Source organism: Phalacrocorax carbo, chromosome 9 (assembly GCF_963921805.1).
Source record: "Phalacrocorax carbo chromosome 9, bPhaCar2.1, whole genome shotgun sequence".
NCBI lineage: Eukaryota > Metazoa > Chordata > Aves > Suliformes > Phalacrocoracidae > Phalacrocorax > Phalacrocorax carbo.
The window spans coordinates 24466297-24479405 of NC_087521.1; the positions used below are offsets into that span (position 1 = coordinate 24466297).

General features: G+C 36.7%; 1 protein-coding gene across 2 annotated transcripts in view; it reads right to left on the reverse strand.

Annotated features, from left to right (window-relative positions):
* Positions 1 to 1841: 1841 nt before the first annotated feature.
* SETD3 (SET domain containing 3, actin N3(tau)-histidine methyltransferase) overlaps positions 1842 to 13109 on the reverse strand; it is a 63080-nt gene continuing 51812 nt past the window's right edge. For both annotated transcript variants that reach the window (XM_064460735.1, XM_064460736.1), the window contains 5 exons: positions 9275 to 9349; positions 6387 to 6553; positions 5658 to 5743; positions 3793 to 3953; positions 1842 to 3179 (listed from right to left, as the gene is read on the reverse strand). In XM_064460735.1, coding sequence (XP_064316805.1) covers positions 2736 to 3179; positions 3793 to 3953; positions 5658 to 5743; positions 6387 to 6553; positions 9275 to 9349 — 933 coding nt within the window. In that variant the 3' untranslated portion in view covers positions 1842 to 2735. The remainder of the gene's footprint in view (positions 3180 to 3792; positions 3954 to 5657; positions 5744 to 6386; positions 6554 to 9274; positions 9350 to 13109) is intronic.

Consider the following 13109-nt stretch of genomic DNA (forward strand, 5'->3'; position numbering starts at 1 on the left):
CCAAGGAAGTTATAGGTTGTTAGGGAAATGATCCATCAGTAGGCGGGCTCACGCAAAATTCAGAAGGGCCTTTTGTTTTTGGAGAATAGTCCGAGAAATCCAAGTGATGTCTTCCTTACAGGAATACTTCAGATAGCTAAACAGAAGCAAGATTTGGCATTTAGCCTGGGATTAGTGTGAACAGCCTCATAACCAAACATTATGAAGAAAGTTAACTTTAAAATGCTTTGAAAGGTCTGTTTTCATGACAGATGGTAATAAGGGCTCATCAGTGCCAATTTATTTTGTTTCCACCTCAGTTTTCAAAAGCTTAAGTTTTAGATTAGTGCTTCTGAGAAACCATTACACGCATAGAGGAAAAACACAAATTACAAAATTAGATCACTCACTATTTAATTGTGTGCAATGTGTTTTTCTAAACAACACTAACAAATGAGGAGTAAGAATTTGACTGGGCACTTAACAGACCACTTTTCCTTTCTATTTACTAGGGTCCCTCTTTTTTTCCCCCCCAGCTCTTTCTCCTTTAATCTCTATCTATACACCTGGACAGTTACTCCTCTCCCCAGAGATCCCAAAAGATACAGCAGTCGGCAGCAGGTAGAGGTTTTGTTTGCATAATACACTCACTAGGGAAGACATGGTAGAACTATATTTTATTCAAGAAAACCCACACATTCTGTCCTGTGGTGACCACAGGCTTTGCTAAGCCATAGATATCAGCAAATACTGGAACAAAATACAGTGTCTCAGATTGAATCAAAGCATTTAAATTCTGGGTTACAGTTATAATTTTCAGGGAAGGCTAGTTTCAGAATTGCATCATAGTATCTAGTACAATGTTGTGCAATGAAAGTGGCAGAAACAGAAATGGAATATTCGTCCTAATAAAAACCGAAATGTAATGTATTTTGTATAACATTTAAACCGTCAAGACAACAATTCATAACATTCTACCAAAGGCGACATATAGTTACAAAAATACTGGTCCAGCATCTTGTTAGTGGTGAAGCAATATCCAAGGTGCAATGGCAATGTGCCATCCCTAGTGAAATATTTCTTAAAAAACTATTTTTTTCTATTTTCCTCGCACTGATACTAGCTGAACACCAAAACTGCTATGACAACCTGAAAGAAAGTCACTACTTGTCGTGTGTATTGCACCAAAGATTTATGCAAAAACACGTTTTCCAGGTTGCAGTATAAAAGAAGCAAAATCTAATAAAACTATGAATATGCTAAAAGACATTTTACTTCAGCTGATCTTGGATGCGCAGGTTGCAACATCTACGGAACTTTAAACAATTGTCCAAGCTTGTCCCTTCTATCCATTACCTTGAACTTAAGGATACAAAAGTAAAAGACAAAGTCCTTAATATTGAGGACAGAATTAGATCACTTTATACTCTTCTCCATTCACCCATAAAATAAAAATATTCCACCCTCCTCCCAATACCCAGGTAATTTCAAAGTCAAGCACTGGAATGATCCTTATTCTGATATTGCACTGTGCTAGGATTGTATTGTTTCCACCTAGAAGGTAAAACATATAGTACGAGGGTGACCAAAACTGCTGGAGACAATAGACCTGGCTTAACTTGTGGAGGTATCCCAAGAAATGTGCATCAGAGGGAGACACAAACTAAATGCCAAAGCGTACTGCAGACTTGGCTGTGGTCTGGACTTGTGCCAAAAATACGTTAGCCTGCCTGCCGTTGTCTTCAAGAAAACAGCATCAATTAAGATCTTAACCAAAAGACGAAGCTGAGTAAGATCAGGTAAGCATGTCACATTCAATGTTACATCCAACAACACAGAAAAAAAGGAGTAGCAGACAGGAATATTAATCATATTTTCTTTTTAATAATGGTTTAGTCAAAAGTGTAGCTTTGAAAATCTCTAGCTAGTTGTGAAAACCTGAAGAAGCTGGGAAGCAACCTCACTTTGAACAGTACAGTTTAAAGCTGTGGCTTGGCCTATCTGCTTTCAAACCCTCCAGTAGCACTGCCAACCTTGTAAATAAAAGGTACCACCTGGAAATAAAAAGAAGTCAGCCTTTAAAAGTCGGTGAATGTTGTATCGTAGCAGCCTAACTCTGACTGAAGAAGAAAGATGAAATATTTTTATACAGTAAACAAAAGACAAAGTAAACCAAAATCTTCAGAGATCACTTTAAGTGTATACAATTTGGATTCTCATCAATATTTAAAACTACCAAACATAAGGTTGCCACCTTACCTTTTTCTGGACTGGCATACCTGATTTTAAACAGGTTTTCCTCCAGTCTCCCAAGTTTCTGATCCTCTTATCCAGTTTTCTGCTGTACTGCTCTCCCACCTTCATGCTGAATACCGAGTCAGTCCTGCCTTCTGCTTTTCTTGGCAGGAGGCAGAGCAAGCTTTTAATTTCGGTAGTCAGAGTGACAGAACAACAAAAGCACAGCAGATAGAAGAGCTTAATTCTTCCCCAGGAAGAAAATACATTTGGTTCAACAAAGGGCTGCAAAATCTTCCAAAGGCACCTCTTTCCCCAGTTTTTGCCTGAAAGCAAGATGGCAATCTTAATTGAAAAGGGATGCTAAATCTTTTAAATAACTTAAAAATTCATTTTTATATAAGCAGCAAAAACATTTTTCTCTGCAGAAAGAGAAATGTTAACAAAGAAACACACCAACATAAATGCACTGTTCATAAACTTCAGCTAATTTAATTTCACAAGAAAGTAAAATTTTAGGACTATTCTTTAACCTCATCAGTACTTTCTGAAGAAGATTCTTTGGCATCTTCAGTCCCTCTGTTGCTTTTCTCTTTATTTAGATTTCCACTTTCTGATTTGGTCCCATTAAATAGAGAGTTTTCACCATTTACAAACCCATTCTCTGTGACTTCAGCATCAATAGCTTCATCAATCTTTAAGTCCCCTTGCTCTTCCACATCTTCTAGGTTTCTCAAGACAATAGGGAGTCTAGAGTCTGCCACAGTGTTCTCCAACAAGGCAATATTGCTCTCTTCATATTTAGGAAGCGGAGTTCCATCTGCCATTTGTTTGGTATAATACTCTCGGCTAGCAGCTGCACTCTTCACTGCTTTCTCCAAGATCTCTTTTTCACCCAAGCGCAATTTGATAGCCATTATCGCATGTGAAGTAAGGTCATGGGTCTCCAAGAAGGACTTATCATCCTGTTAGAAAAGCAAGTTTGTTAGAAACAACCAACGCACAAAATAAAAATCCCTCTATTTTTCTCTCTGTTAACAATAAGTGACACTGGGTTCTTCAGGCTGAGCCAAATGGACATATAAAAATGAGGGGGTCTGCATGGAGCCCCAGTGAAATCCGTCAAGAATTCACAAAGAAGCCAAAAATTTCTCCACATAGATCAGCCTGCATAACAAGGGAAATCAGGAGACTTCGCAAATACATGCAACATGTAGGGTCACTCATACGATGGCCATAATAGCACATTTCTGTGCAGTCTGGAGATTGTAACGAACAGACAAGTTGAAACTGATTTCCCATTTTACTTGCAGAGAAAAAGCAGGTAGCCTCTATTTGAGAATCAGAGAAAAATATATAAACAATATTACATTAACAAAATTTTCTTTTTTTGCAATCTTATTTGATTTTCCTCAGATAATGCAAATCTGTTTCTACACTTTAAAAAGTACAGAATGAATTATGTACTAACATTCAGATTCAAGTTTGTAAAGACAAGATGGGGGACAATATATCTTTTCCTACAATCATAACACAAAACACTTCAGACATCTAATTTACATATAATGATAATTTTACCTCCACACTTGTTTTATAGGTTTTCAAAAGAAGGGATGCTCTGGCTTCTAGGAATGTCCAAAGTTTAACTTCATTGTCCCAGCTAACGGGAAACTCAGAGTTCCCCAGAGTGAAGATTTTGTCAATGGCATGCTCGCCTATCAAGTGTTCCTTCAGCTCTTCTGCAGTAAGTATAAAAACAATCTGTTAAAAACAATCTCATCATTCACTTTGTCAGTTGACAAACTGCAGAAAGATTTATTTTCAATAGTACAGCTTTGAGCAGCGAACAAAAAAACCCGAAACCTCTCCCCAAATAAGAAATATCAGATATGCTGGTTATTTCTAGGATTGTCCTCAAAGAGGCAACTGGAAGTCTTGAGGTTAGCAGAAGATGGACCTTCTGTTTCACTCTGAAATGAAGATACTTTATATATCATAGCCTCTCATACACAGCTAAGTCTGTGACAGTGAGACAGAATGTTTTGTATAATACTTTATAAATAAAAGGGAGTAATTCTTTAAAGAGTTCAGCGAACTTTTTGATAATAAAAGGAACAGGCCAGAGTGTGCAAATAGCAATGGAATTACTGTTCCTATTGTTTTGGTAATCTTTTTCAGTAGCAGAAAAGTTGGTCAAAAAAGACATCCATCTAACAAACCTCACACAGAGTAGAAAATGTTTAATCAGCTCCTTGACATTATACAAATTCCATTAATCTTTTAATTACCAAATTTCACTCCTGCAAAGCATCTATCACAAACTTCACAAACCACTTGCATGTAGTTGCTCAATAAACAGTTTTCTTATGCGGTATTTAAGACACATGAATAATCTATACACAACCATGTATCAGAGTAATGCAATTAAAATGTATACTAGCTATATTTCCTCCTCTGAACCAGGACTCACCCCCTCATCGGCATCATAAAATTTTCTTTACTTGAATTTACTTCCCTGAAGTGGTCAGGCAGTTGGACTAGATGACCACTGTAGGTCCCTTCCAACTGAACTACTCCATTCTAATTTCTTAAGAAGGTCTAAAAGCTGGATGACAGGACGCAGTGAAGGCAGGACACTAAATAAGGCAGGTTGTTTTTATTAAAGAAAGCAAATAGTGCACATACAAAAACTTAACAATTTCAATATTCCTACTGGTATTAAAATCCACATAATCTCCACCGCATTCCTAACTGCAAGGGAGTTCTCTTGAAAAATGCACATCTATAACCTCCAAAACTGCATCTAACCAGCTATTAGCTATTACAGACATTTCATCAGAAGTGTCACATGCACAAATTAGATGAATATTTATTAATTGTACATATATGTTCCCCATAAAACCCCCTAAGAGAAACACTGCAGTTTGCAAATACATAAGTTGGTTTTAGATTAAGAATTACCAAAATATTGAAAATACTGAACTTTGAAATGTCTCTTCCATATTTCTCCTACAGTACAGAATGTTCTAACTCCATACCTAAATGATTCTAGCAGTGATGGCTAATATGCTATGATTTTAAGCATATAAACCCTTAGGTCTCACATGATCTTGTTCTGTGAACCATTTTTACACCTAAGAACTGAAGATCAAGCTCCAAAGCTCACTGATTCACAGAGATTAGAAAAAGTAAAAAATTGCATCACCTCATGCTTTAGGAGTTACAGAAAGGCCTGTTACTGAAATATTCCCTCAGACAACATGGTCAAAGATTGGGTTTCTCACTAGCTTATAGATCCCTTTTTAACCTCAACTCCTCAACTTTTCCAGTCTTTTAGCTTAATGTTTTATATAAATGTCTCTCACATTCCTGCGTTAAAAAAACAAACAAACAAAACCCTCCAAAAAAAAGGTAAATTAGGTTATCTTTATAAAACATCTTACCTTCACACATACAAAACACTCGAAGGAAAGCCAAAAGCTGGGCAGAGATTGGAGGCTCAGTGGAGTGCAAGGCAAAAACACTAGAACTAAAAAAAGAAGCAATCAAACAGCAACAGTTAATGCAAGTTCTATTGTCATACCTTCGAACTTATTTCAACATAAAAGACCTTAAAGTATATAACAAACACACTGTTACAAAGGCAACTTCAAAAAAATTAGGTAATACTAGTTCAAGATGAGGAAAAGCTTCCCTAACCTGTATCTGAAAAGAACAATTACCTCTACAATTTTACACTTACAATTATTTTTATACGGCTTTCATAACAATTCATGAAAATTCAAAGTTTCACGTCTGCTGCTCCTAACAGTACCCTCTGGACTGAAAAGACTAAAGGACAATGCTGTGGTTCACATACTGAGCATCGTAGTATGTCTGCAAGGGATAGGAAAGAAAGAAAAACCACAGATTGCTTCAAATTAATCCTTGCTCTGTTTTTGTTTAAATGGTTATTAAAGCAAAGACTTTTTCCTTATATATGGTCCAAATTAGATGATAATATAAGCTCAGAGAACTTCTGTAAATATTATTACAATAACTTCAATTTGCTATACAAACAGGAGAAATACTACACCTAAGAAACTATCACAGAACAGCTTTATATATGCTCTACTGGACACTATATACTTTGGAAATGTTTTAAAAACCCCACGGCATTGTGTTTTACTTACGTTGGGATACCAGCACGAGCTAAGACCTCTGCCTTCATAGCATACAGCCTGTCACTTTTACTCACGCCAAGCTTTATTTTCACTCTGTCATGTGAATTATTATCAAAGAAAAAACCACTGTGGATCACAAATTCAGCGTTTGACCGAGTGCCATAAAAAATGTAAATCTAGAAGGATGAAAAGAGAAGTGAAGGGACAGGAAAAAAAGCTTAAGATCAGCTCACAAAACTGACATAATTTGAAAGTTATTTCCTGAAAGAGTTATTATTCCGAGTACAAGGTATATTTGGTTATATAAAGAAAAATGCTTTGTTTTCTGGTATCAATTCAAATGCTGTATATAGTGTGGCAACATACGTTAGAGCTAGATGTAAACATATCCATGTAAAAGAGACTTTGCAAGGAGAGAAGAGGTTCTTATTCTATACTTTAAAATAAAAATACTTTGTTTTCTCACACTATCATAAAATATCGGTATATGGAAATAAGCTTTCAAAGATCCCATGCCTTTTAAAGGCTTAAAAATCTGAGACAAGAAGGGCCCATTAAAAGAAACAGTGTTTCTGGGGTCATTTTCCCTCCCATATGTCCACCCAAAAGGGTAACCTACACTGCTGATGGATCAACTTTGCTTTTGTTTTTATGTTGCCTTAAGGCACGGATATACCAAAGTAGATCATACAGAGAGATGTGATCTGGGTTCATCCTGTATTTATTTATTTTTGCTTTATACCCTGAACTCTTTATCTAAGGCAAATAGGTTACTTTAATTCACATTAAAAAAAAAGAAGTTCCTAGATATAACCTGCAAAAAGCGTTTAATTCAGGGCTAGGCTGAACGTATATGAAGTACATGGGACAAGAGTTCAGAGCAGCAATTGTCTTCTCCCACATCAAGAGGATATTTTCCCCTTTTGCTTGATAACAGAATTGTCAATCATAAAAAAAAGTTTCAACAGTTACAGAACTCCCTTGCCAACCTTAGGCTACAGCTCTGGATACCTGTAAGCTTCCACTCCCCTCTAGCTGACAGAGGAAGGCACAGTGCTCTCTTAAGGGCTCAACAACACTAATGATGCCATTTACTTTCTTTGTTTTCAATTTTAGATTGGAACTATTTATCTTAAGTACTATAATTTAATATAACATCAGGTGAACAGCATACTGTAACAAACTTGTATAACGAACAAGTGACCTGCCTAGGTTAAGGAGAGGGTTGCTAACCCTCTCAGGTTTTAAAACTACTGTGATACATCTCATATTAAACTAAAAGTCACATATTGTGTAGATTATACAGTATGCTCTTACACTCCAAGACTGTTCTACAAAAAAGCCAACCGAATGGAATGAGAAAGATGCTTTATTCAAGGCCAGTGTTTGATAGATTCTATGGACTTCTGCTGCCTCACATTTTTTAGTAGTAAAAGCAAGGATCATCCACTCTTCCTGCTGAAATTGTAAGAAATAACATCTGCACAGTATATGAAAAGACTGAAGCATTATATAATTAAAGTGCTTTAATGATGTCAATAACATTTAAGGTTTGCACAGAAATTGGAAAAAATCTGATAAATAGCAGACAAAGTGAAACTACTAAAATAAAATCGAAATAGAGGAAGCCTCTATAATTGAAATTGAGAGAGCAGCCAGAACAGCTATGACACATCCATTGCCAGCTGTGGAAAATTATAAATTGGATCACTTCTGGAAAAACTGCGGACCCCTTTTAACTCATCATACTGGTATTGGAAAAAACAGCAAATATTTGACTACCATAACAAATTTTAAGTGCAACACAAAAAATATACAATCACTGTAAACCTCAGCATAGCAATGAGGATAAATATACCTCTGGAAAGACATACTTAAAAAAATTTTTAAGACACATCTTTGTTAAAGAAAGAAGGTAACAATACATAAGAAAAATGAAAATAAAAATATTATTATGCGTAAGGCTGGCAAAATAATGCACTAAAGTTAATAACTCAGAGACTGAGTTACAAAACGTTTCAGGATGTTTCACAGACAAAGTCTTTTTCTAGTCACGCTGACTACAGTTGCACAAGCAGGAGGGAAAACGGAGTGCAAGTACACTGAGGGCTTAGGCTGGCTGCTGACACAGCACAGCAACCCTCCTACCGCAAACTGCCTACACTCCTGGAACCACTGTCTTCAATGCATCACTAGTTTTAACGCTCATTTTTGTTCCTTAGCAGTTCTGAACAAAATACCATATTCTGAACTGTTCCATGCATCTTTGCAAGACTCGCCCTTTCGTACTGTCCGTTTCAGGACGAAGGGCGGGGTATATACGTGTGCATGCCTGTGTGAAAGGGAGGGAATATATTTTTAGGTCCTTTCTCATTTTCACTAAGCAAAGGAATGGCGACATGGGTAAAATGACTGGCAACTATACTGCATTTAACCTCTTGTTAAATAAAGACTAACAAGATACAGAAACCAACAAGAATTTAAAGAAAGACTCTATAATCTGTTGTTGCAGACTAAGTGACATCCCAAATCTAAAATATATTTATCTTTGGTCCTTTGGATATGGCCTTTTATTAATCTGATCCAGAATACCAAACTCAGTGTCTGTGTATGCACATTTACCAGTGATTAAGTATTTCAAATAGTTCTCTAAAATGCAAGGAATCAAAACTCTCTTAAAGTTGGGGTCTACCAAGTGTTAGAAAATATTTTAGTCTGAAAAATGTGCACTTATTTAGTTTGGTAGTGTTTTCACACAAAATCAGCTCAGCATAATAAAATTCAAATGTAGCAGGGCTTAATCCACACCACTCTGTTATTAGAATTTTGTAGGGAGTTACCAAGTGTTCACAAAACTTTAATTAGAGAAAAATTATGTAGATAATTGTTCACACCACCTGTTCTCCAGCCTTGAAATCTTGAAGCGCTACACATTCACACCGGTCATCTTCTAAATTGTAGCCTGTAGTGATCTATCCAAGGAAAGAGTAACAAAAGCACCTTTAGCATTTTATATTTATCTCCCCCACCATCGACAAAATATTGTCCTATTGGAAATAGATATTAACAATAGCAATTGCATACATTTCTTTCTCTGCACAATATAATATGGTGGTAGTAATTGTTTTATGATTCCTGAGCAATGCCTTTTTAAAAAATCTCTGTGTTAAAGAAATCTAATGGAAGAAATAACTTACCTGATATGAACGGAAGGCTGAGGAAAGCACCCTCCATAGACCACAGACAATCCTGTGCTAAAGCTGGCAGCTTCTTATAAAGTTCTGGAGTTTCCAGTCACTCCCATGAGGCCCAAGGGAGCAAGACACTGACAGCTCTATACGCTGTGCTTTATCCTTCAACTGCCAGCACATTTTTGATCTCTCAGTGAAAAAGGATTAGATAACTGTGGATCTTTAGGGGATACAATCTTCAGAGAATTATAATTTACTTCCAAATAATCCCTTTATCTAAAGTTAAGTAATACTCTCAAAATACTAAAAGGATTTTTTTATGGTAGCAGGCAACAGAAGACGATAAAGTCTCTTAACAAACCTGTACTTCTCTGAAAAAACTTACAAAACCATACAGTGGTCACGCTATCACGTAAAGCTATTCTAAAAATTTAATACTTTTTTAAAGTGACAAACAGCATGTTCTTGAATAGTATTACCAAAAATGCAGGTACAGATGCAGCCACAGGATGGACCATAAGCTGCTAAACAATCAGGAAGCAACTTTTATGGTAGGTGTTCTGAATTCACTACCGACAGAGCTAACTTATGGAAAAATATGCTCTGGGCCTGAGGAAAAACCTAGAAGCCACCGAAGAGTCTCTCTCAGACTTTGTAAGTGAAAACATACTTGTTTGTAAGCTGACTTACATGTGAGTTGTGGTATACCCTGATTTCCATCTTGGATGCAGTTCATCCAAAGACAGAACTCCATGGATTATTTTGAAAGCTTGGCTGATTGTTTGCATGTTAATAGTTTTACGCTGCTTGCATCATCAAGCGTGCATTTGTCAGCCAAAACAGTGCTTTCAAAGTGAGCACGGGGAGCTTGTCTACGATGCAGCAAATCCAAAATGGCAGCCACAAGCGCAGGCAGCCTGGCCCTGCGCAGGCTTGCAGAACTGCTCTGCGTGTGGATGCCATCACTTCGGTGATCAATGGGTTTGCGGTATGTTTAGATGAGACGAGAACACGAGAGTCACGCAATGCGGCCCACTGCAAAACACAAGCTGTAGTACTTGAACACAGAAATTCCTTTACATTCAGTATGCTGGACTGAACAATTTTTAGTTAATATCTCTTGTTCAGAGGGTTATCTAACCCTGAATTGCAGGTTGCAATTGCTAGAGGATTTACCTTCACTATGACAAATGTACCTTCCAAGTTCAAATACAGTCATCTTGGGAAAAACTGCAACTTCCATTCAAAAAAGGGAACTCTTGACAGCACTTGACCTGTCCGGAAATTTTCTTAGTGGGTAAATTCAATGAAATACTTCTGAATGTGAACACTCTATTCCAGTTTCTTGAAATGCCTGTGGGACAGGAGGCTTTCAAGGACTGAGGAAATTCCAGTATGTTAAAAGAAGGATTCTGTCAGTTTAAACATGCTTCACTAGAGTACAACTGGGATTGTTGTGGGTTTTTGCCTTTTTTTTTTTTAAAAAAAAAGAATAAAAAACACACCACCCAGCAGTGCTTCTGAAAGGCTTTTCTATAAAGCATAATGGAGTGCTAGACTCTTATTTCCTCTTTCTTTTAATAGCAGTCATGTAAGAGAATTAACAGGGTGTTTACTTCTCTTCCCACATGATAGCTGACAAATTGCATCCCTTCAGTTTTATTCCTGAAGCAGACTGATACATGAATTTCAAGTTGTGTATAAAGCATGCAATAGTCTGCTTGGTCAGTGATTAAGGATGGACCCAGCCCAACAGGCAGAATGTAGCTTTTTTAAAGCTCTGGCAGAACTCGTAATCAACCTCTGACTGTCAAAATACAATCCCACTAAAGAATAACAATGAGAAATGCATGAAGACAACCATTTTGATTTAGTTCTTAGAGGCAGGTTGATCTAATTAACAGTGTCAGAAGCAAGAAAAAGCTGGATGGACCTAGCTCCAGTTAAAACCTAAAGAACATTTTATTATCTAGCTCATGGAAAGGGGCCCTGTGGAATAAAGCAAGAACAGGTTTCTACAGTAGCTGATTGACTCAAGAAGTATTTAAGCACTACTACACAGGGGCACATACACCATCTTTTATTTCTTACTTTCCTGCAATGAAGAACAACTCCCTTCATGTATTTTAAAAGGATGTGCCATAATTAGAGAAGAACCTACCCTCATCTCACTCTACAATAATATAAACTACAACACAGACAGCTTACAGTTATCTTTGCAGGTTTTTTCCCTGTTTCTAACAGTAGAAGGAGACGGACACAAAAGAGAAATGGGTTTAGTTGCTTTTCTTAGCCCATTATCAATATTACAATTGTCTATCCTTCCTAAATCTGTAATCATCTAAAATAGTTTCTGTAGAAATATGAAACAAATGAGTAAAGTCTGTATGTACATACAAAATACTTAATTTGAGCACACCCCCTCCCTCTCCGCCCTTTAGGATACAGTTCAGCATAAAAAAAAAAGATGCTTCCAACCCTGATATACTACTGCACTAGCAGGTTTGGCTCCAGAGGCTGGCTCCATATCAAACCTATTGTTAAAGAGCATAATAAAAATAAAAATTACTTTACCAATTCAAATAGAAGTTTGAATGATTAAAACAACATAACTAGCTGCTCTTTTAATATAGGTTGCTTAATTTTTTCCCTCCCAGAACCTTAATTCTCTTCCTCTTTCCTCTAATCCCAACTTTGAAGGCATTCATTAAGGGCTGTCTAATGAATACAGACAAGTCTCTGCAAAAACATCTGAAAGAGATGCCCAGCAGGAAAAGGGTACAGGAAGTACTGATACTTGCAGCTAAGACTTATATTACAAAAATATACATTTCTGAATTTTAAGCTATTTTCTTTACATGGGAGGCTCTCATCAAGCTTTGTTGCTAAATCGAAGTTATGAGATTGCATAATAAATAGTGAAAGGCAAGAATCGCTGTTGAAGAACAACATGTAATCACCTCTTAAGAGGGCAAAACAAATAAACAAACCCACCCCAACACTTGCAACTTTGTAGCCTAGCCTAGCCTGCCGTGTTGTATTTCGTACAGTCATAGTAGCACTAGATTAGCTAAATGTCAAGCAAAAAACAACCTCCCTTACAATTTGTTCATTTAAACCAGGCTTTCCTTATACCAACAATACTAACGCATGATGCTGTCCTAACACTGAGGCCAACTCTCCTGCAAAAGAACTAGATTACTTGATTAGTATGGTCATATTCACGGCTTACAATAAATAACACTTTCTACTGGTATGAATTTTAAAGCGTACATGATACTGGATACATAACGTTGATAAACCTTCCTCTTATGGGCTTCCCTTTCCTCACTTCAACTTTAATTAGCCTGTTAATAAAATCAAGACCATCTTCTGAACTAGCTCACGTTAACCAAAATGTCAGCAGGTCTGACTTTCTAGATACATATGTCACCTTTTAAATGTTTAATATGCCCTAAAGTAGTATTTTTGCATTTTGTTTCTTTGATGTAGTAACAGATGTACTGTTTTTGTTGAACTAGGCTTTGTTCTTGTTGTTGCC